Below are 24,314 nucleotides of genomic sequence, written 5' to 3' on the forward strand. Positions count from 1 at the left end.
TTATTTTGAGATATGGGAGGAGGGACCTTGTATTTTCAAATAAATTTACATACATTTTCAAAGCAATTCAAAATGTCTGAAAACAGGAAAGCAATAGGAAACAAGGTAAACTATCCCTTGAAAAAAGATGTTAAATGTACATTTAGAAATCGAGGGGAATCCAAGTAAACAAGGTAAAGCATGCTCATGGAAAGAAGATTCACCTACTGGAAAAGGGAGTCACAGCATTCCTTTATTTCTTACTTTCAGAAAGTGACAAACTTCTTTGAGTAAAATGGGGGGAAGAGGGCTGATTTCCTTCATCCCATTATGAGAAAAATATATGAATCAGTACCCAATGATACACATGGCGAGACAACTTGTTCGAGATAGCCAAAATTTTTCTCAAATTCTCTTTCCTCTTTTTGTGTAATACAACCAGCACACACATTTCTGCCTTTCCTTCCCTGATTGTACATGTTCCGAAAGGTCAATTCTTGTTATCTGAGGTAGTTATATTCTATAAAATTACCACAAACTCTGAATTAGTCAACACTAAACCATTGCTCCTAGAGAATTTACAGGGGTACATTTCTGTGAGCCTGTTGTCACATTTTTGTCAACCCATCAATACAATATATTGTTGATTCATTAATGGTAAACTCATGGCCAACAGCATCGTAATTCATGCCTGAATGAAGTTTATTTAGGTATTACTTTCTCCTTAAAGAACACCACAGGATTCTTGTGCCTAGGTAAACTAGACAGCACTTCAGCATGACAACACTTGGAGGCCATTTTAAAGAGCAAAATCACCAACAAAAAGCCCTTGAATGAGAAAAAACATGGCACTAGCCCATGAAAAGGACACTTGGTTATTATACAGTCTGACAGCTGAAACAAGCCACAGTGTTGCCCTGTTTGACCTATCTGGGAACACATACCTCGAATGACTCAAATTTTTTGGCACTCCATGTTTGTCCAAGAATGACATCAAAAGCCCTGTACTGATTTGGGGGTTACAAATAAATTTTAGCATGTAGGCAAATTGGCAAATACAAAGTCTGAGAATAATGAGGATTTACTGTACGGAGGCTTCAATTCCTTCACTGTGATTAGAAAGACAGTTACCTCAACAGGGCAGTCACGAACCAGGACTGGGAAGTCAGGAAAAGAGAACCAGGTCCCAACAGCTACCTTTAAATACCCGGTGAGGTGACAACCAAAATGGCTAAGATTTAATAGACATTATTCAAAAAATGACTAATTCTGCTTTAGTTTTTGCTTTATTGTAAAACACGAGATGGGATACAGGGCCTCTCAAAAATGAGCTTCATATTCCAACTCAATGAAAACTTGTAATTTATAATCTTTTCAAATGACTGTCAAATTTATTCATAAATACCCCAACCACAATTAGTTTTATCATCCTTTCAAATCAAACAAACAAAATACTGGATCCACATTTTGTATTACCTGTTAGTTTTTCCATCTACCATAGTCTAAAGCCATTAGAATACTTAATCCTTCCAAATAAAGAAGTTTATAAAATCACCTCCATAACAGATAGCTGCCCTTCAGTTTTTCTTCCTTTGACTAAAACAAACTTAATGCTTAAGATTTTCCACTTTGGGCTCTATCAGTACTTAGTGCTATACTTAGTCCAGTCTTTTTTTTTTTTTTCAGTCTTAAGATACATAAAAAGGAATGTACCCTTCTTGTATTCTTTCAGAGCAGGGCTGAAAGGCAGTATCACCTACCATATTAGGTACTTTCTTTAAGGATTACTCTACTGCATGTATCTCAAGTCCATTTTTTAAAAGTCACACAGTAACTCATCATCATTGTGTGTTCCATTAGAATAAGATTTCTCAACCAGGAATTACCAGAAAGCCTCGGGGCATGGGAAGGGAGGCTCATCAACCAAGGCCCCCATGTTCTGAGTCCCAGGATTTTTCTGAAAAGAAAACCATAGCCTTAGCAGACGTGCAAACGGGTTTATGATCCTCCACACCTCCAAAATTTTAAGAATCACCTCACTGTATTCTCTTTAAAAAACTTTAATGTATGAGATTGGTCAGTGTAATTCGACATCATTCAGTATCTAATCCTATTTTCCAAAGCTCTGGCACCTCTACCAAGTTGTAATTTTATAAGCAGAACCAGGCACTTTGATTCTACTTTTGTATTTTTAAGATACAATTAAACATATATTTCTAGCACTTAAAGGATTTTAAGTATTGTCAAATATATTTGGACTATATCTTAACCCATAGTACTTTACACAGTTCATGGCTTTAAAGACAAATTAAATCAAATCTGAATTTCTAAACCTAAATATATTGTGATAATGACACTGGCAATTGTTTCAAAATTAATGGAAAGCATGTCATTTTTTTGAAATGAACTTGGCGTAAAAGGCAGCAAAGAGGTCCTTATAAGGAGTGTCTGAATCTGACTTGGTCAACGGTATTCGGCAAAGTTGACGAAACCTAGGAGAGCGCAGCAGCAAGTTCTGTGAAAGGCCCATGAGGCTGGAGCATAACCAGTAGAGCACAATCGACTAGAAAGAGAAGAAAGGACATGAATGTTAGTACTTCTCAACTCTCCAAGGACACTGACGTCCAGAGACGGGTAGGCAGTACAAGAGAAAATGACAATGTGGGAAAGCAACCGTGGACAGGGACTGAACAAGACCTGTGGCAGCTATCTGATACCTGTGACGATTCTACTAGGTAAGAAAGAAGGCTAAAAGGATTAAAAAGTGAAAAGAAAGTCAAGAGGAGAGGTATTCATGATAGCAAGTGGATGACAGAGAGCAGCGCCAGGCAGAGTCTCAAGAGAGATCTCCCCTCCCCTCTTTGGCAAGTAAGCACGCTTTTTCCCAATCAAGAGGCCTGACAAGCTGCTATACTGGAGGTAAGGTACTGGGGGCACAGCCATTTAGGCTCCCTAGACCCCGTTTTCCTCTACATAGTGATCACCCCAAATTTTCCCAGTAACTGGTTTCTTAGGAATGAATTATCTTTGCCTTTTTCAGAGATGAACAGTCTCAGCATTATCTTCAACTTTCTTTTGTACTTCCATTCAGAGTGATTTATTTAGGTTATTGACTAAGTTCTATAGCCTTTTGAAATATTCCCACAGTTGGGAGTTGCAAACTTTTCTTTGGCATCAGAATGTGATCAGGCCCCAGAGGCACGAGCCTGTGGTGGTTGAGTCCAGGTCCTGGAGCTGAACTGCCTGAATGTGAATTCCATTTATTTGACTGCAGGGAAGTTATTTTCCTTCTGTTTCAGTCTCCTCATCTATAAAATGGGGACTGAACTATACCTGCCTCAGAAGGCTGCTGTGAGGAAAAAGGGAGATAACTCACACAGACTGGTAAGCACAGTAGGTGGCCTATATTAAGCACTTGGATTTGTTCCAAAGCAAATTTTTCAGGGCAGAAAGTACCACATCCTCAGAGCAGATTAGCATAGTAGTTACGGGCAGGAGCTAAACTGCCTGGATGGGTCTTAGATACTTAAGTGATATTACATGTCGCTTAATGGATGAGTGACCTTGGATAAGCTACTTACCCTCTCTGTGTCTGTTTCCTCATCACTAAAGTGGAGACTGTAATAGCACCTACTTCAGTGCACACTGGATGAATTATATGAGCTAATACATGTAAACCTTTTAAAACAGTGCTTGGCACAAAGTCAATATTGATTATTAGCCATCATCATCATTTGACTTATCCAGTACAAAAAAAGTACTCTGAAACCAACTATGGTAGACTATGAACTGCCTAAGAATAATTCTTCTTCCTTAGTAGTAAAATTCTCATTTTAAGCTGGGTATACTGCCATCAGAAAAAAAAAAAGGACTAATTCCCAGTCTCTTCTGCAACCAGGTGTCGCCCAAGTAGCTAGGATGTTAGCACAAGTGTTTGGTGTGACATCTGTCAAGGCTCCCTAAAGGGGCTAAATGCACTTGAAGCACCCTTTTACCATTCCTGCAAGATAAGTTCCAGCAGCCATCATGACCATACTGTGGCCTTAAGGATAGAAATTACAGGCAGTGGATGGTGGAACATAATGAGAGAAGCAGGCTGCGTTCCTCATGTATCTTCATGGAGCTGCCACATCAGCTCTACACTAAACTGCCTAACTCGGAATTTCCTATATTTGAGAGAATAAACTTGGGTATTTAAGACACTGCTTTTGAGATCTCTGTTATTCACTTTAAACCCAATCCCTCGCTGAAAATTCACTGCTCCTATTTCATTTGATCAGGAGTTTCCTGATAATATATAAACTGGTATTATTTCTCCCCAGAAATGCAGTGAATCTGTACTGTTCTATTTTCACATGAAAAGTACTATAATAAGCACTTGATGCTACTTTATTAGTTCTCACAGACATTATGAGGTCTACTTCAGAAATGTGGAAACTGACTTATTTTACACAGGATTAGTGACAGTATTAGACCAAGGGACAGCTTTAAAAAATACATTTTTGATGCTGAAAATGCACTGTTTCAGATTCCTAAGACAATGAAGTACTTTGATATATGCTAATGAACCCTATCTATCCCCAGTAAATGAATTCTACTTCATGGTCAGTGTGTTGGCCCTGAGCAGAGAGAGATAATACCTAAGACAGCTTTTGCCCTCTTTGCACTAAGTATCATTGGGAAATAAGCAAAAGGCTAAAAATGTGAAATAACTGCAAATGTAACTATTTTTTTTCTATTTCTACCAAAGTGTATTGACATATAAATGGGGGCCGGTGTACCTACCTCACTGAATTGTTGAGGTTAAATAATATCACATATGAACCCATATGGACTTGGCACAAAGTTTTGTTTCTTTTTTAAGAGCTAAATTCCTTGGCCCAGTCTATGCAGACAGAAGGAATTCAATATTTCAACTAATCAAACAGAACAAATACTATGTTTAAAGCACTGTGCAAGATTTAAAAAAAAAGAAAGAAAGAGAAAGGAGTTTGAGAGTTAACTCACATTCACACAAAGGAAGACTAACTAATCCCAAGAAATATGAAGTGTCACTTGGTGATATTAATTACTACAGAAACTCGGAAACCAATAAGGGACTTAGCAGTCAAAGGAAGCTCAACAGAAGACACAGAATCCTAGCCAGTCTAAGCACAGAGAGGACTTAGCACATGCTACACACAATGTGGGTGCTTACTCACTGAAGGCACGGTTGCAGCAACTGGAATCATCAACACTGATACCGCACGAACAAAGTATGTAATATATGTCTGAAAACGAGACATTCCAATTTTTTGCAGAGCAAAAATCTGAGAGGGTAGAATAATAAATACACACAATAATTATTGAGCATATTAAATCAGACAAGCTTTAAAATACAATTTGTTTCTGACTGGCCTCCACCTATATTTTAATAGAAGCAAAAAAATTAAAACACTGATAAATGTAGAGTTGACGATCTATGTTTCTGAAAAATTTAATAATTATGCAGAATTATTAAATGGAGCTTTAATCAATAGCAATAAAGGGGATTCAGCTATGTTAAAGAGCATAATTTTTACAAGTCAATGTTTTTTAAAGATTGTAAGACTGAAAGTCCTTTCAAGATAGGTGCTATGTATGAATCGTTACCCTTGTTTTGGTACTTAAACACAGTGCCTGGCATAAAGAAGGATCATAATAGGAATCTCAAAGGTTTGTGATCTGGCTATATGGAATAAGGGGAAGAACCAGGCTAGGAAAAGCAGTTATGACTTATAAATAACTTATTTAAGAGATAGAATAATGAAATGATTTTGAGCACAGACTCCAGATCCAAACTACCTAGATTCACATGGCAGCCCTGCATTTAATAGTTATGTGATTTTGTGTAAGTTACTTAACCTTTCTGTGTCTCGCTTTCTCTACCTTAATATGGGGATAATATTAGTACCTATATCACAGGATTATTCTAAGAATTAAATGAGTTAACTCACATAAATTGTTTAAAATAGTGCCTGGCACATGGTGTATATTGTGTAAGAATAAGTTTTTTTTTTTTAATATTTTACTATTTACTTGTCAGAGAGAGAGAGAGAGACAGAGAGCAAGCACTCACACAAGCAGGGGGAGTGGCAGGCAGAGGGAGACACAGACTCCCCACCGAGCAAGGAGACGGATGCAGGACTCGATCCCTGGACCCTGGGATCATGACCTGAGCCAAAGGCAGATGCTGAACCGACTGAGCCACCCAGGCGTCCCAAGAATAAGTTTTTATTAAACTTACGTATACTGGGTTGTTAGTTGGTAAAAGGAAAGACTAGAAGACTGACATTAATTCACTGTGACCTTGTGTTGATCATTTTCTTCATTCTAACAAATATTCACTAAGTACCAACCACATTCAATGGTACTAGGTGACCTTAGGGAAACACACTTAAGACTACACATGGAGTCTTTTCTCAAGAAACCCTAACCCAAAACATTAGAGTATCATCTTCATTCTTCTCATTTGAAAAAATAAAGGGTTTGAGGCACCTGGGTGGCTCAGTCAGTTAAGCATCTGCCTTTGGCTCAGGTCGTGATCCCGGAGTCCTGGGATGGAGCCCCACGTCGGGCTCCCTGCTCAGTGGGGAGTCTGCTTCTCCCTTTCACTCTGCCGCTCCCCCTGCTTGTGCTCTCTCTCTCTCAAATAAATAAAGAAAATCTTAAAAAAAAAAAAAAAATAAATAAGGGGTGTATTCGATTTCTGAAACAGAGACCAGTGATGGGTCTCTGAGATGAGGTTCTAAGGATCATTTCTAAGGTTTCTTCTAGTTCAAAGAGTCTATGTTCTACTCAACTGAGAATAGCTCCTTATACAATTAAAGGCTTGCTTCCCCTAAACTGTTGAGTAACACAGCATGGGATAATGGTAAGACATAGTTGACAGATCATATTTTATATGTATGTGTTTTTCTACTCCATCACATAAAGTACTGACTTTTCTAGGGTCATACAGCTAAAAAAAAAAAAAAAAGTCAGATACTATGTTTCCTACTTGCAAATTTACATTTTAAACATATACACAAAATACCACTCTAATGTGAGAATAAAACCAGACTGATTAACCATTTTAATTACTGTCTTTACCAAAAACAAATCACAAAATTGTGTGTATTAGATTCATATAACTGTAAAGCTGAAAGAGACTTTAGAAGTGTTCTAATTCAGCTCTTCCATTTTAATTATGAGCATTCTGGCCCCCAGAGAGGTTAAGGAACTGGCCTAAGACTTGCCAACAGCTGATCTATGACCAGAAACCAAGGAATCTCAATTATGGCTCAAAGCTAGAATATCACTACCAACTCAAACACATTTATATTTGATGTTGGAACAGCAACAAAAATCCCAATAATTTAAATGGCAAACAAATCTCATTTAAAACCACTGACCTCCACTATTAATAAATTGATGATACCAACGGAGATAGGCAGAATCCAAGTAGAATCCAGTGCAGTGAGGTCAGGAAACCACAGGATTCCATCAGTAGCTAACTGTTCCTGAACAGAAAAACCTGCTAAGACAGTTTTATAAATAAAACATAGCAGAAGGAAATATACAACACATTAGTAGTCTGAATCAAATAAGGTGTCCTTCACACTAGAGACCTGCATTGATTTTATTCACTTTCAATCCACAACATAAATTAGTCTTCCTGTACTGAGAAAGAAGAAGCTCTCTGTAGCAAACAGATGTAGGAGCATAAAGATACATAGCAGTACTCTTTTCAAACTTATATTTATATAACTATTTGTCCATAGGCTACTTTCTTTCAAGTCTGTTCAGATATTTTCTGGTTGGAAATGCCTTTAAGCAAATGCTTTAGTTTATAGTTTCTTAATAAATGTTTACATTTATAACTGTGAATGCTTTTCTGGTCCCTTAATTTTAGAAATGGAAAAAATTCTTGGCCAGGAAACTGAATCATGGAATTGTAACATGAATTTTATTATGACTTCCATGAAGAAGTATAATTGACCGTTAAACAACTCAGGGCTTAAGGGTGCGGACCCTCTGAGCAGTTGAAAATCTGTGTACGGGGCACATGGCTGGCTCAGTGGTAAAGCGGGTGACTCTTGATCTCAGGGTTGTGAGTCCAAGCCCCACATTGGGTATGAGATTACTTAAAAATAAAATCTTTTTTTTTTTTTAAGATTTTATTTTTTTGACAGAGAGAGACACAGTGAGAGAGGGAACACAAGCAGGGGAGGGGGAGTGGGAGAGGGAGAAGCAGGCTTCCTGCTGAGCAGGGAGCCCGATGTGGGGCTCGATCCCAGGACCCTGGGATCATGACCTTAGCCGAAGGCAGATGCTTAACGACTGAGCTACCCAGGCGCCCCTTAAAAATAAAATCTTAAAAAAAAAACCTCTGCATAACTTTTGACTCTCCAAGAACTACAGAAAGCCTATTGTTGTCTGGAAGCCTTATCAATAGCATTTATATGCTGTAAGTATCATATACTGTATTCTTACAAGAAAGCTAAAGAAAACTAAATGTTATTAAGAAAATCATAATGAGAGGCACCTGGGTGGCTCAGTCGGTTAAGTGTTTGACTCCTGATTTTGGCTCAAGTCATGATCTCCGGGTTGTGAGATCCAGCCCTGGATGGGGCTCATCCAGCCCTGGGTGGGGCTCTGCGCTCAGCGGGGAGTCCGCTTGAGATTCTGTCTTTCCCTATCCTTCTGCCCCCCCCCAAATTAAAAAAAAAATCATAATGAACAGAAAATACGTTTACAGTGCGGGACTGTAAAAAATATACCTGTAAGTGGACCTGCCCAGTTCAAACCTGTGTTCAAGGGTCAACTGTATTACTGTTGTCCTTCCTACATTCATGTTTTCTCAACACGGCTAGTTTGCTTACACTTAATATTTTAAAATCTATACTCTTGTAAGAAAGATGGTAAAAACATTCTAATTATGAAAAGCATAGGGATTTTTTTTTTTTTGCCCTTTTTTTTTCTTTAGAGTACAAAGACAATGTTAGATAACTTATTTGGGGGAAACAGACTTCTATAATAACTACCTTCTGAATGTGTTGCCCCTGTGCTAAAATTCCGGAGAGCAACAGACATGAAGATCCACATGGGAAACTGAATCCAGACCAAAACAGTGGCTTTGAAAGGGTGGCAGTTATCCCGAACATACAGCTCTGAAACAAGCCTCCGCATATTCTTTAGATAAGTGAGCCTAGTTTGAGGGAAGGGGGGAAAAAGGGAAAGGAGAAAATATCATTTGACTATTAATAGTGCATCATACCCGTAGCACAAACACACCCATGTTGTGGTTATTAGCTAAAATTCTGTGTCGGATTTTTAGTTGTCATAGATTTTACTAAAGGGTTGCCTTACAAAAGGCAAAAAAGTCTTTTACTGAAAATTCTCTAGCAATGTACACAAATTACATAACAATTTGATAAATCTGACATTATCAAACTACAAGCTTTGGCTCTGGTGGTCTTTGGCTAATTAGGTTTTAACAAGCGAAATTTTACTACTGGCATGGTATAACTACAGTTTGTATCAAAAATTCTAGAGGTGAAAGCACATTTAACTCAAATCCCTCCATTCCAGCCAAGCTCAATTACTTGATCCCTGAATATACTTTTTGTAGCAATGTGGTTTTGTAATATGTATGCTCTTGACCTATCAAAATGGTTTACATCCTTCAGCCAACTCTTTTATGAAGATTTTCTTAATCTGTTTCTCTGTTAACCTTATTCGTTATTCCCGTTCTCGTCTCAAGTCCCTTTCCATAGGCCCCTTGAAGATCAACTGTTGGATCTTACTCATCTTTAAATCTCCTGTAGCATGTCTTTTACAATGTAGACATCCAAGGGACTTGAAGCCAATAGAACTATAGTGTATTATTGCACTAAGACAGTACACAGACATTCCAGGCTTTATAATTTAGAGTCTGCCTACTCTTCCAACTTTATCTCTTGTTACTCTTCTACAGACACCTGTATATTTGGTGCCTACACGCACAAGCTACCCAATAAATCAGACTTCTACATCAGCATGCTTTTGGAAGTCATTAAGTCAAGCTTTGCACAGTGGCAGTATCGTAGCCAATGAGGTTTATCCGAGGCGCGATTGTTGCTAATTGGAAGTCATTAAGTCATCTGTGTGGACAGTCCACTTACCTGGCTGTCCACCTGACAAACTCTCTTTAACCCTACAAGACTCAGTTCCATTGAAAATCCAAGAAACTCTTAGATGTGTCTTCCTAGAAAGTCATCTATCTGTGCAAGGATGTGTCTGGACAATCATCCTGCCAATGCTGCATAAACAAGGTACCAGTCGTGTCTAGGCTGCATTTATAATTCAGACGAGCAGCTTACTAATCTGTTCTTTTGGCCTGGAGTTGTCACTCTTAGATTTCTCTGATCAGTAAAACTTCAAAACTGTTAAGTTTGTCAACTTTTATTTTATTAAGTAAAGATATTAAGCTACCATAATGATTTTTTTAAATGTCAGATCTTTTTAACATTAAAGAGAAAAGCAATTTCATATTGAAGAGAGTTGGCACATTTATACACATATAGGTAAAAATATACAATAACCATATATACATTATATATACATAATATAAAGCCCTTATTTTTCTCATTGCTGTGAACTGGTGAACACTTAGTCACAGCCTGGTAAGGATTATAATTTGACTAAGTACTAACTTAGGCTGATTGAAGCAGGAGGACTTAGACGCTCCCAATGGATGACTACAGACACAGAACTGCAGCATGCATGGTCAAGCACCTTCTAAGGGCTTTCGAAGAGCCCAGACAGACAACTACACAGGGTAACCACAGTGGACAGACAGCACCTTGGCTATCTACTTTCTTCTACCAGAGCATTCACATTTTCTACCTCCCCTTTCTTATGGGCTGCTGTACCCTTCTTTCCAAACTGGTCAAGTGTGTAAATAATCTGTATCATTTACTGACTAAAATCCCAACAGAGTGGCACAGTATCTTCATCCATGAAGCCTTCCCTGACTTTCCACTATGACTGAACTCCTTGTACATAACCTTTGTTATAGTACTTAATTTAGTCATTATTTGATTACAGGTCTTTTTTCAGGAGGCTGGAGTCCCTCAAGAAGGAACTTGCTCTGTTTCTCCATTTCTTGCTTTCACTATACAAAAACTCATACCACACAAACTTATTAAAATATTAAGGAGTGGAAGGACTACTTTGCTGCTAAAGCTATAGAACACCCAAACCTATAATTAATATAATCACTTATGCAGTATATATTCATTCATATATAGTCTATATTCATAGAATTAGCTTACCTGGCAACTCTTTTGGACCATCTCAACTGATTTGCACGAACTGCAACTTCTTGGTTAAGATGCCTTGCAATGTTTTTTATTTCTGGCTGTAAATTTTCCACCTAGCTAAAGAAAAAGTAGAATTTGTTACGAGCACATAAAGGATCTTTATTCATAACCACTCATAATTTTACCCTCTATTCTTCTAACTCGCTGAAAAATGTGGTTTACTGATCATCTCAAAAAAATTTAAGTCTAAGGATAAGGTGTTAAATTTGCTTAAGATATCTTCAGTTACAACCAAATTCAAATTCCAGCTTATACTCTTAGCTATGTGATCCTGGGCAAGTTACTTAAGTTCTAAAACCCTGTTCCCTCATATATAAAATGTTTAATAGCACCTACTTCACAGAATTCTTATAAGGATTAAATAAGAACTGAACCCTATATTTTAGTGTTTCATCCTTGGACTTCTGAGTAATGGTAACTGAAAAAACAGAAGTCTATTATTAATTAAGTTTTTAATATGCTCTGTGACAGCCACAGAGTCACAAAAAGTTTGCATTTATTTCTGCTCTGTGGGAATTCTTTCTGTAAAGTACCTCACTGCCTTAAGGGTGCTGATGATTCCCTTTGTTTCTGGGTCCCCCATCCCCTATAATAATCTGAAAACATGGAAACCATTATTTTTGAAGTCTCACATTTGAATAATATTTTAACCCATATTATCTGATTTGATCTCTTAACATTGTGAAGTAGGCCTGGACGGTATTACTATCCCGATTCCACAGAAGAGATAGAAGCACTGAAGTCCAAGTGGCTGCGACTTACCAGAGTTGTAGGTGGTACAGCCTGAATAAGGAAATCAAGTTTGCAAATGGCTAGCTTAGCAGTTTTTTTTCTAATAAGAAAGATGAATTGGAATACTTGGGGACAAAAGATGCTGCAGACATACAGACTGTTACAGTCTTTACGACAGCAATTTCACAGGTTTCTCCATACAACAACTCTGCTACCGCTTCCTTTATTTCTCTCATTCTCTAACAGCAAGCTTAGTAACCCCTTGGGCTTTGAGCACAAACCCAGTAGGGTAAACGAAATGACAAGTACATGTGTCACCAAACATCTCTTAATTCACATATCCAGTGCTAGTTAAATTTCTTAGCAAGAAAGTGGTCACGATGATTTACACTAAGCACTCCAGAAGCACCCGGCGATTTTAGCCCCCGGTAGACGCCTACCACACCTCACCGCCAAAGCGGATGCGCAGGGTGCAGGTGCCCCTCACCTTGGCCAGAATGTAGTGTTGGTAGGCGGCCAGGGGTAGCGTGACGGCGCCGCGGAGGGCCACGGTGGTGAGACCGATGCAGGCCCACCAGGGCAGACCGGTGGCGGTGTGCACGCCGAGCAGTACCTCCTCCGTGCCATGCACCGGCGCCGACGTGGCCAGGGCCTCGTACCAGCTGCCGGGGCCGCCGGAGCCAACTGCAGAGACTGACGCCACCGCCCACACCGGCAGAGCAGAGCGCTTAACGCCGCCCGTTGAGGTTGGCGCCAGCGGCCGGTCCCGGGCCCCGTGCTGCAGTACAGGCAGCGGCCTCAGCCACCTACCGCCCAGCCGGCACAGCATGTCTGCGCCAGGGCTGAGCCAAACCACGGACCTCACAGATTACTGTCGGGCTCCGCTCTGCCAGGGGAGCCACGCGCACGCGCCCGTAACCCCAGGCGAAAAATCGGCACGCGCCTTCCCTCAGGCACTATTGACCTTCCCAGTCAAGGCAGTGATGTCTGGCGTCGCACTGGCGATGACGCAGTTGGTAGGACAGTCCCGCCTTTCCCACGCGGCACTGGGCAGGCCTACTGCGCAGACACAAAACTTCCCCGCTGCGGGCCTGGAGCTCCTCAGAGGCCCGCCCGGAATTGCAGAGCTAGGGGCGGGACTTGCTGCCTCGCACCCGACTGGGCGGTCTCTAGAAGCTCTCGCCTTTTTAAGTCGGTCTTAAGCGTGTGCCTTTGCATTCCTCTACTTAAAACTAGTCGTTTGATTTGTAATGGATTAAACTGGGTAGGTGGTTTTTGTGACCAGAAGGTAGTCCCCCACCTCTTTACGTGCAATCGGATTGCTTCTGCTGGAGACTGAAATGGATTACACTGCCAAAGAGTCAACTCGTTGCTGAACTGCCAGGTTGGAGAAAGGCATGCGTTTCTGGCTGACCTGAGTTTTAATGAGCATCCATTATGCACTAGGCGTAGTTCAGTCTGTGGTATAAAGATTTAATTGGCTCATCTGTTCAGTTAACATTTTCAAACCCAACTGCAAACTGAGTGTCCTTCAGTGTTTCATCTTCCAATATAAAGAGCAAAACTCAAGGGTACTATACCATCTTCTTACTTGAGGCGTTATCACTGGTAGGGAGGTCAATTCTTCACTAGAGATTACATGTATCCTATATAAAGGTTCAAGAGCCTGAACAGTAACATTAAGCGTCTTCGGCTTAAAAAGAATACGCCAAATCTATACGGACTAGTTTTGACTTTTGTGTTCCTGGCAACAGTATACAAACTGGAATGGAGTGAAGGAGTTTAATTACGTAAGGGTCAGCCCTAAACCTAGAGCCCAAATTGTGTTGTGCGGAATAAAATGCTGGTTAAAACAAGCCTCCGGCAAATGTTGGGATAATGCTAAATTGCAACTATGGTTCTTGTTTCATTACGCACCTACACGAATTTTGAAATGTGTTTAAACACACAAATCCCAATTTACGCTATACACAGCTGTTCCTTTTTAAAAGAAAAAAACGTACAAATCTATCTCCCTATCCATTTGTTAAGTTAAAAAAAAAAGCAACCAGGGCGCCTGTGTGGCTCACAGCGGATCCGGTGGAGGTCCTGGGATGAAGCCCCCGCTTAGGCTCCGTGCTCAGTGGGGAGTCTGCTTGAGGATTCTCTTTCCTTCTCCCTTTGCTCCTCCCCCAACTCACATTCTCTCTTTCAAATAAATGAATAAATCTTTAAAAAATATTTTAAAAAAGCAAAAAACAAAAGCCACCGGTAGCTAGTGACTACTTCAAAGTGGAAACAAATTTTAAATGGAAATATCTTTGCCTACAGATTGTGGGAGTAAAGAAGCAAATTCTATGCTACTGCGTTTCTCTCCTTTCGGAGAACTGATGTCATTGGAAATTGGTCCTTCCACAGTAGCAGTTAAGCCTAGGGACTCTGACCTTTTAATACCCAGGAGAAAGGGAGTTGATTAGGTCACCTTTTCTGGAGTCACGTATTATATTCTCATTTTAGAGTGTTTCATTGCTTTAAGTTTCAATATTGTGAACTAAAAAAATTTATGAATATTTAACTTCTGCTAATTTCATATGTATTAACATACATTTCTAAATTCATATAATAGGGATGATCAGAACTTCTCTACTTGGTAAAGAATGCTGGGGGAAGTATTTGTCAGTTATAAAACAATACAAAAGGAGAGTGTTAGCACTAATGTGCATGTACTGGTTATCCAAAATTGTGGTAACACCTCTTTTGAATCGCAGAGTACAGTATGAAATGACCATACAAACATTGAACAAACCAACTGATTATCTTGTCAAGTCTAACACTGCAAATGAACTTGTGCAGCATACTAGAACATTTTTTTAAAGTTCAACATTTGTAATTAGCCTATTCTTGTCTTTACTATGTCACACAACTAATTTTTTTTAACTTTAAGCTCCTTAAAAATAGAGACTTGTTTCATTTTCTTTCTGCAGTTTCTGAATCAGTGCTGAACAGAGTGGGCTCAAAAATTCAAAATTTGAATACAGGCTATTTACACATATAAACTGTGTAAACGTACATTTAAATTTTTCATTTCCCAAATATGCCCTCTGAAATGTTTGATAAAAGAACTTTTAAAAGATAAATAATTTTCATGAGCAATTGTTAAAGTGACCTCTTGGAATTAGATTTAGGTTGAATTTCTTTTTCTTTCCTACTTATTTAATGCATTGCTTTTTAAAACCAAAGTTAATGTAAAATTAGCCTTTCATCTCTATTGAAAAACATCCTCTCATCTTTATCATGGTTCTTACTTAGCATGCAAAATTGACTTTTACCTTTCAAAAGTGTGAATGCATTTAAAGATAGAAGTCTAATATGAAACCTCTTAGTCATGTATTCCAACTGTCCTATCACAAAGGAATTCTTATTTATGTCAAGCCATTGTTGCACACTTTTCACTCATTTACCCAAAATACAAGTGATAGTATTTTTGCAATCAAGGTATGTAACATAGTAAGTCATATTAAGCACTAATGAAGCTCTCATTCTAAATTCATCACCTGGCATTAGCACCAGTTAATTGAGTGTTGCGACTTGAAGCAAGCATTTATCAGTGGGATGTATACAGGTTTCTCCGCTATCTCAAAGTAGAGCTTTCCTACCAAATCTTTCATAGGCCCAAATAGTGGAAAGCAGAGTTATCCCTCCTTTCCAAAAGTTTGCATTATACTACTTGGCATTAAGGAAGTTCTGTAATGCCAGATCTGCATGAATGAGAGTGTTGCTAAAAAGCTCAAAATGAAGAACAGATGAAATAAAACAGGGGCTCTGAAGAGGTTTTGTGATTTTGAGTTTCCCTCTTTAGTCTATCACTTTGTATAAAGTGAATAAAATAGTGTGCAAAATAATTTTTATGAAATGTGTATTTAGGTCATTTGAGTCAAGAGAAAGATGGAATAATATTTTCATGAACAAGACAGGATCTGGAAGTAAATTACCCCCCGCTCCATTTTTTTCCTGAGAAAAAAATGACAGTAAGTATAGTTATTTAACAAAAAGTTAATTTTCAACTACTAATGACTTATTTTTACAGTAATAAACAGAAGGGAAAACTATCTTTCACATGAATACTACAATCAATTTTTGTGAATATGTTGATACATGTTGAAAACTCATGAAATGGGGGTTCTGTTGGCTCTGGTAAATAAAATCATCTCTAAAATGAAATGATTGGTATAAAAAGATTACACAATTGGGATATTAATTATTTTGCTATTTAAGGTGTGAGCTAAGCCAAATATTATTTCGAAGAGTTAAGTCACTTCTTAAAAGAATGAAAGAAAGGTGTGCCTAGGTGGGTCAGTCGGGTGTCAGGCTCAGGTCATGATCTCAGGGTTGTGAGATCAAGCCCCGTGTTGGGCTCCATGCTGGGAGTGGAGCCTGCTTAAGATTCTCTTCCTATTCCTTTGCCAACCACCCCCCCAACCCCCAGGTCGTGGGCACACTGTCTCTAAAAAAAAAAAAAAAAAAAGAATGAAAGAAATACATTATGTAGTCTGCAATTACACATAGCATATACTTTCAAAAGGGGGAAAGACCTGCATGGTCTCAAAAGATTATGGTTTTTTTTTAATCTTTCAAATAAAAATGCACTGTTGTATATCTGAAATATAAAAAATGTGTTTGAAAAATGTTCCTAATACAGACTTCTAAAATCATGGTATTGTACTCAATAAGATGGAGCTCCAAAACTAAATATGGAGCATGCAATCTATATTCCCCAGTCCCATAGGTTTAAAGTCAAGAAAATATAGGTTATTTCTTATTAAGACACCCCCCATCTTAACAAATTCAGTTTTGTGAATCAACACAACTCATGTGTTGTAATAAATACTGGGTGGTATCTATTATCTAGCAGGATTATTTTAATTATAATTAACTCAGGAAAAAAATTAAACAAGAAATTATAGGATAGTGGCAAAAGTCATATATAAAATACTCTGTTAAACAGCATTACACACCTTTCTTAGTAAAGTGCTATAATTTTATTTCAGAGGTATGTTTGCAGGATATCATTTAGCTTTTGCCCTAACTTTGGTCATATCGATCATAGGTAGCAAAACAAATTTATATATTTTAAGATCACCTCCTAAATTGAAATATATATGTGTTGTTTACAAACTTCTAGATATGTTTGAGAAATCTTTTTACTCTTTATTCAGGCTATCAGAGTAAAGAAATCATTTCATTTACTTTACAGCCAAGGAACCATATTAATATTGTCAACTCTGGGCAATTTATCTGAATTTGAGTTTCACTACTGTGGAATTTTTTTAATTAAAAAAAAAGGGCAGATTGATGCATTCATTATTTCACTTTTATGCTTACTTTCTTTTTTATTTCAACCATATAATTTATTTTTCCATATGAGACAGGGTAGGACACATATTCTTCTTGGATATGTTATTGTTTATTGTTTCAAGTGAATGGAATAGATAAATCTCACTGAGTAGTTTAGTGTGGCCCTGTATCTTATATAAACAGGTTAAATGAAGACGTTATTTTGTATTCTGTATATTCATGTATACCATAAATTGTCTTAATGACAAATGCAAAATTTCCTTTATTACTTGCCCCTAGCTGTTGATCCCTTTCACTGATAATATACAAGTGTAGAGAATAAGGAGCCTTTAAAATTAGGGGGGAAAAAAGATACTTTCCACTAAATTACTGAAAATTGGAATTTTTATGTTGACTCTTGATGACTGGAAAGCCAATGTTAAGAATCAATATATCCAATATAAAATAGTACATTGAATTATTTAATAATAAACAGTATAGTAAGAGCTTGTATATGCTGACTAGGAACCAGTGGTGGCTTTTTAAATTCTCAGAAAGACTAAACATCTTATGGTTAGAAGAACCACAGGTGATGATGAAGGTGCTCCGCTTCTCTGTAGCAGCCATTACAATAAAAATCTTTATAAAACATTATTTCACGATCAGCAAGAGAATTTTACTGTTATTAGCGGTAAAGGTGAGAAGAGAAGAATGAAGAGAGAAGTGTGTATTAGTTTTAAAAGTGTGGCAAGGTAATAAAAAGACATGGAGAGGTGATAAATTTCTTCTATATGTGCCCTGCTGCAAACAAACGCAAAAAAGAGAGCAAGATGGGTATTTTAAAAGCCAACATCAGGAAACATCACTGATAATGCCCATTGGTTTACTTTATACTTAAATTACACAAGCAGAAAAGTTATGCTTATTAATAGTTTAATGTATGAAGGAAACATCCAGATTTCTGAATATGAAGGTACATATCTCACATTAATTTAAGTCTACATAAAGTAGAGCCTCTATACTGACATATTGAAATTTACTTTCTGCTTAGCCTTTTCTGTTATGTAAACAATTGTACATTTATTTGCCATTCTAAAACTTCAGGATCAAGTTTACATAATTTTGCTAAATTTCCGTGTTTGCTCAGAAGCAGTTTACAGTACTAAAACCAACCAGCCAAAGAACAGCTTCAACAGAAAGTTATGTCCAAAGGGGAAGAGGGAAAGAAAAAAAGAAAAACGATAAGAAAAATGCTAACTAAGGTAAAACGGATGTTGGTGGGGAATGGGCAGTCACAAATGTTCACAGAAAATAGGTCAGTTAGTAACTTCTTCTGCAAAAAGCCTACACACTTCAGTCAAGCACATCAGTAGAATGATTTGGGAGCATAAATTTTTTTCGGCCACTTGTGATTTCCTCTGAATGAAAAGGAATCTGCAGGCTAACAAGCTGATCCTCATCAGCCAAGCTGGTTCATATGCACACTGTTCATGTGAGGTGCCCAGGGTCCAGTCCACACCTATGAATGTAGAGCATGCATTTTATTAAGTATTACATATTTAACACATATTTGATTAAAACAAAACTCTTAAAAACTAAGGAAGTGCTCTTAATATCTATGAGCTAAAATAGCTAAATCTCATTCAATTTGCAACATACTTGGAAACAATGAAGAAAAACAATGATAAGCCACTTTTATTTGTTGTTTTCCTGCCTCTCCTCTTATTTCTCAAACAGGATCTGATTTATTGTCATTTTTTAAAAACCATTACCTGAATGCATACAGACTGATTGATTAAAGAAAGAAAATGAGTCAAAGATATTCAGCATACACCAACATAAGCTAAAATATACTAATCACTAATCATTTCTGTGAATTTTTGGAGTTTTAATTATACACTGTTCTGACATTTATAATACGTATAATAATAAATAACCTCTAGATGGTCCTTTTCATACCACTAGTAAATTCTGATGTATAAAGTTACAACACTTTGTAATTTAAAATCTTTTACTTACCATCTGCTACCCAATGAAATATATTATGCCTTTTATAATTTTTGCTCCAATCACTACCTTTGGTACCATTTTCCATATCCTCCTGCTGTATTAAATTCCCTTCAACTTTCTCAATTACCCGTATTCACCATACTCCCTCACTACCATGATTTACCTGTATCCTATTTGTCTTGGCATCTCATAAACACTAAAGAAATGTTCCCTGAATGATCAGCCTTACCGTTTGAGGGCCATTATTTTCTGTGGAGCTTGAAACCATCTTTATCAGGGAGTTCCAAGAGGGGTCTGCAGCATGAGGGCCATTAAATATGGGTCCTCCAGCACCATCAGGAATAGGTGCTACTGGAGGAATCATTGCATTCCCATACACAGAGAAAGGCATACCCTTAAAAAAGGAGAAGAAAAAATTATGCACACAGTCATATCTTCAAGTCATTGCTTACTTTTCCCAATATAATCCATAGCCTTAAAAATGAAACTTCATCTTATTTTGAAAAAGTATGTTATCTAGGTAATCTAAAAATTATTTTCCATTATATGATTTCTTCTAGCATTAGACTATATGTAAGCCTACTACAGCCAAAATATTTGGTCAAAAAACATTTCTCTAGCCAGATTTTCACCTATAATTACAAGCTGAAGCCCGTGCATTATTTCACACTTATCCACTTGGAAGTAAAATGAAGCTAATAATAAGAAAAACATTTAGAAATATGAAAGTGCTTATTTAAGTCACCATTACCCCAACTTTAGGAAAGTCCATGTATCCTGCAGGAACATGCTGATGGAATGTACCAGAAGGAGTTACAATTCCTGTACTCTCTCGCTCCATTGCTTGATGCTGTGAAAACACTCCTGGATCGGACATTGGCCTATGAATCATAGGATTTCCCATCCCAGGGTTACACCAGTCTACTTTGTCTGAGGGAAAACAAAATGGTAGAAAAAGATAGCTGGTGATCTTTAAAACCAGAAGACAGTAAAATAAAATATTTAATATATTTCTATCTAGAATTTTCTACATTGAATTGTGCATTCCTTCGGAATAATGACCTACTTTTATATATTTACTGCAGTATTTCCATGTGTGTAGGTAGTGATATAATAGCCTAATAAAATAACCTAAACACTTTGTGTTACAAAAGAAAAAAAGCCAAGGTGAGATAAACCTGATTAGTGAAAACCAAGAGATATGAATATAGATCTTTTAAGAATGACTGTTAAATATTACTTACAATATTTTAGTTAAATGCATAAATTTAAAACTTAATTTCTGGTAGGTAGAATAGCATGTCTTACCTTGATTGCCACCAATCCCTTCAAAGGACCAGATGCCACTATGCCCTACTGATGTGGATAAATTACTCCCAATAACAGATGGAGCTGAAGTTCCAGTTTGCCTGATACGTGCAGAACGTTCAGTCCCAATAGGGACTGGAACTTTTCTGTCCTGAGAGACATTGCTGGGCTTTTCTGACCCTAAAGGTACTGATGATGGGGCAGGCGAAGGTGCACGAACTCCAGAGGATACTGACTGTGCAGGAGAATCTAGAGAAAAAATATTTTGAAAGAGTATAAATGTCATCTACAGAGGGTGTAATTTTGTAAAACCAAATCTTACATTCTGAAGACACCTTATATATGTGTTCTCTGAGGAAAAATGAAATATGAGAATAATGCTTAAAAATTATGCATATTAAATAATTTGGTTAAGTTCTATGATTTTGCAGTCATTTTTTAATTTGATTCACAATTTTTCCATTTAGTTATGTGATAGCAGACTGTGAAGATGTCCAACTACACAGGTAATATAACCCATTAAGCTAATTAATATTTAAATAAATGCTTGACACTGAGTAAAATAAACACCACAACAATGAGAAGACAATGTTTAAATTAAAAAGGCTAAACAACAACAAAAGAGAGGTGGGGAAAATCATGCCTGTATTGGCAATTTCCAAACAATTGAAGTGTTTCCTTGAGAACACAAGTCTCTTGGTATACTATGACGAAAACAAAGGGATTCAAGGAGCCAACAAATTTGGACAATCTAACTTGAGAAAAAAAGTAAGTTTCTTTAAATCAGAACTTTACAGAAACTTAGTATGCTAATAAAATACCAACAGAGGGCTATGCCTCACTGCCCAACTTGTTTTATTGTATCATGTATCACATGGGTATTCCACAGAACAAGCTTTTCAAAATGACAATTTAAGCTTTACGTATCAAAACAAGGCGGGTTCTTAATATTTGGGAGTATACTTTAGTGATTCAATTTCTTCATGTACTAGAGAGAGGAAAAAACAAGAACAACCCAAATTGTATTTCCCATTTGAAGTTTAAATATCAAGCACATTTAAATTTAAATAGGGTGTAAATGGTGGAGTCTGAAGCTTAAAAGTCAAAAGAGTTACCTGCTTATCTACAATTTACTCATAACTGCCTGACTGTATGCCCTAGAAGCCCTAGGGATAGTCACTTAATAATACTTTTCCATTTAACCATCTTTTCTCATTTAAGTTTTCTCTCTTTCTCTCTCTGTGTGTATGTGTATATTCCTCCAAAGGGATTCAGGTAGCTAATAAATTTGCAAAATCAATCAACCTATCTATCTACACACACATACACAAAAGCATAGTGCCTCTACTTCCCAAGGTACTTTTCAGGGAATGTGAAAGACAAAGAAAAATTCAGTAATAGTATTAGTCTGAATATGCTTAAAAAAAGATTTGCCATGTATTATTTTAGAATTGTATAGATTTGGAAAGTACTGCGGAGATAAATTTCATCTTACTAGTGCTTGCAGAAGTCTATTTTGGCTAAACTGATAGTACCACCTCTCTCAATGAATCGTAGTAATATTATTAACTAAAAAAAAAGAATATGAAAGTACTTTATAAATTATAATTTATTATAAGGATATAGATTTTATTGGGGAACAAAAACATGAAACTTACGAGCTTATCGGCATAAGTAAACCAAGAGAACTGTTAGTCTCTAATGAAAAATTAAAATATATCTTCTGTGGTCATGGATCCATTAGCATTTCTTGACAGTATTACTTTTAATAAATCATAAGAAAACAGAAAAGCCATATATGTGTCTTTGAAGTAATTATACATATTTCTAAATTCACCTTAAAACTGCACTGGTATAAGAAGGAATTCTAAGATGGAGGTGTAGCAGCACAAGTTTTGATTCTTCCCAAACCTTTCCATAAAAACAAGCTACTAAGTTAGCAAAGCCAAACACCCCTGGATAACATCTATAACAAAACTAACAAAATATCCAAATGAATCAAAAGATACAAGTGAATGGGGACAAATCACCAAAAGCTGTAAGACCTCTGTGGTATCAGAATCTGTGTGGAAAGAAGCAATTCTCCAGACTTAATAACAGAATAGGAGAACAAAACAGTCAAAGGTACTCAAAGGAAAGCAGAGAGAAGGCCAATCTGAGAAGAGTGGGTGAAACTGGGAGAGTTCTGCCTATGCATGGGTAATTGCAAGGGATTTACAAAAAGTTCTGAAGCAGCTGGAGCAATAGTGACCCTATGAACTCTCAAAAATACTGCTGAAGCCTCAATCCATGATAAAGCCTCACACTGCTAAGAAACTTCTGGGAATGGATTCCAAGTTGAGCAGGAAAGGGACAACAGATGCAAAGCAAACACAAGATCCAGTCAAGAGTGGGGCAAAGGTGGGAGTGGTGGGAGGGTAAGGATAACAAAGCCAGATTTAATAAAGTATTAAGGCCATATTTTTGCATACTTGCCTAAAAGATGAAATTCTAGAGCCTTTAAGCTAGAGAAGATAACTGATCCACTTATCCTTTCTAAAAGTTCAGGAAAACTCATTTAATTTAAAATGTAAAACAGAATAGAAATGCAGTCAAATTCCATACAAAGCTATTATATGAACTAAGAGATATGGATCCAGAATATCTTACAGATAATAAAAGCATGCCAAAAAGAAAGCTGTATTCTAATATTCCAAAGGTGTATCAGAAAGAAAGCTATACTCTAAAATTCCAATGTGAGCTAAAAGAAATGAAAGAAAAACATAGGCAAGAACAGCATAATTCAGAATTAGTAAAACTGGAAACAATGACAAAACTCAGGAAAGTAGTAGAAATGAAAGAATATTCCAGAAGGTGTAAACACAAGGGATAAAGAAAGTTGTGGGTTTTGTTTTTTAAACTATGTATTGAAAGGACACAATTACACACCTGAAAAGGATCAACCCAGAACAAGTAATGCCAAGACAAAGTCAAAGGTGACAAGCAGGCAAGGACTGATGGATGGGTCAGACAAATGAATTCTACCTCTCCCACACTCATCCCTGGAAACCTGCCCTATTGTCAGTGTTAGATCTGGTTTCTCTCTCCTTTCCCGAATCCTTCCAAAAACAAAAGCAAAGCAAAGCAAAGCAAAGCAAAGCAAAACACCCTCCATATTCTGTTTAAATGAATGGAGTAACTAGGCCTGTCTGCTGACCAGCCCCACTTAAGAGATTTGCCCTCTTCACAGATTCTGCCATCTCACTAGCCATATTTTTATCAGATGACTGTTTTCTGCTTCCTCCCTGCAAGCTTACTGGACTAATGACAGGTGTCTGACTGAAGAATGATCCATTTCAGGCTAGCAGTAATCTATGACTGACATGGCCCGACTTGAACGTAGGAGCTAAGCAAATTATATTCCTCATTCAGAAAGGTACAATTGATAAACAAAGAAAAACTGGTTTAACTAATTATGAATTGAATCTTTGAGGACCATATACAAGATGAGATTATGAAGAAGGCTAAACGTAGAGGAGACTCACAAGACACAGACCACGAGTCTGTCATAAATCCTCTAAAGAGAGAGATGGAGGGAATAGCTGGATGGCTCTGAAGACGGCCCTGGAT

The 24,314-nt window shown here is 37.3% G+C and overlaps 2 protein-coding genes and 1 non-coding gene across 9 annotated transcripts in view; 1 reads left to right on the forward strand and 2 right to left on the reverse strand.

Annotated features, from left to right (window-relative positions):
- Nucleotides 1-213: 213 nt before the first annotated feature.
- COX18 (cytochrome c oxidase assembly factor COX18) lies at nt 214-13,091 on the reverse strand. Of its 3 annotated transcripts, none has more exons than XM_036078054.2 (6): nt 12,562-13,091; nt 11,295-11,395; nt 9,024-9,187; nt 7,392-7,513; nt 5,181-5,288; nt 214-2,542 (listed from the first exon to the last, which is right to left on the reverse strand). In XM_036078054.2, the coding sequence occupies exons 1-6, from the start codon at nt 12,901-12,903 to the stop codon at nt 2,369-2,371; spliced, it is 1,011 nt and encodes a 336-aa protein (XP_035933947.2). In that variant the 5' UTR covers nt 12,904-13,091; the 3' UTR covers nt 214-2,368. The 3 variants fall into 3 exon arrangements, with proteins under 3 accessions (XP_035933947.2, XP_035933945.2, XP_077924887.1); XM_036078052.2 differs by having other exon boundaries at nt 7,392-7,516; XM_078068761.1 differs by having other exon boundaries at nt 5,177-5,288; nt 7,392-7,516.
- On the forward strand, nt 10,042-10,182 carry LOC118526685 (U4 spliceosomal RNA). The gene has a single exon (XR_004912725.1). It is a non-coding gene; the product is annotated as a U4 spliceosomal RNA (small nuclear RNA).
- A 5,212-nt stretch (nt 13,092-18,303) lies between the features above and the next one.
- ANKRD17 (ankyrin repeat domain 17) overlaps nt 18,304-24,314 on the reverse strand; it is a 159,568-nt gene continuing 153,557 nt past the window's right edge. For all 5 annotated transcript variants that reach the window (XM_036078045.2, XM_036078043.2, XM_036078040.2 and 2 more), the window contains 4 exons: nt 20,706-20,954; nt 20,149-20,327; nt 19,627-19,791; nt 18,304-18,906 (listed from right to left, as the gene is read on the reverse strand). In XM_036078045.2, coding sequence (XP_035933938.1) covers nt 18,847-18,906; nt 19,627-19,791; nt 20,149-20,327; nt 20,706-20,954 — 653 coding nt within the window. In that variant the 3' untranslated portion in view covers nt 18,304-18,846. The remainder of the gene's footprint in view (nt 18,907-19,626; nt 19,792-20,148; nt 20,328-20,705; nt 20,955-24,314) is intronic.

This window comes from Halichoerus grypus, chromosome 3 (assembly GCF_964656455.1).
Source record: "Halichoerus grypus chromosome 3, mHalGry1.hap1.1, whole genome shotgun sequence".
NCBI classification, from domain to species: domain Eukaryota; kingdom Metazoa; phylum Chordata; class Mammalia; order Carnivora; family Phocidae; genus Halichoerus; species Halichoerus grypus.

Excerpts from the sequence above, each read along its gene's own strand:
- COX18 (XM_036078052.2), bottom strand. The coding sequence starts at position 12,903 with ATGCTGTGCCGGCTGGGCGGTAGGTGGCTGAGGCCGCTGCCTGTACTG. Across the intron at positions 11,396-12,561 it reads AACACTACATTCTGGCCAAG|GTGGAAAATTTACAGCCAGA; the intron begins GTGAGGGGCACC and ends TTCTTTAGCTAG. Across the intron at positions 5,289-7,391 it reads TCAATTTATTAATAGTGGAG|ATTTTTGCTCTGCAAAAAAT; the intron begins GTCAGTGGTTTT and ends CTACCCTCTCAG.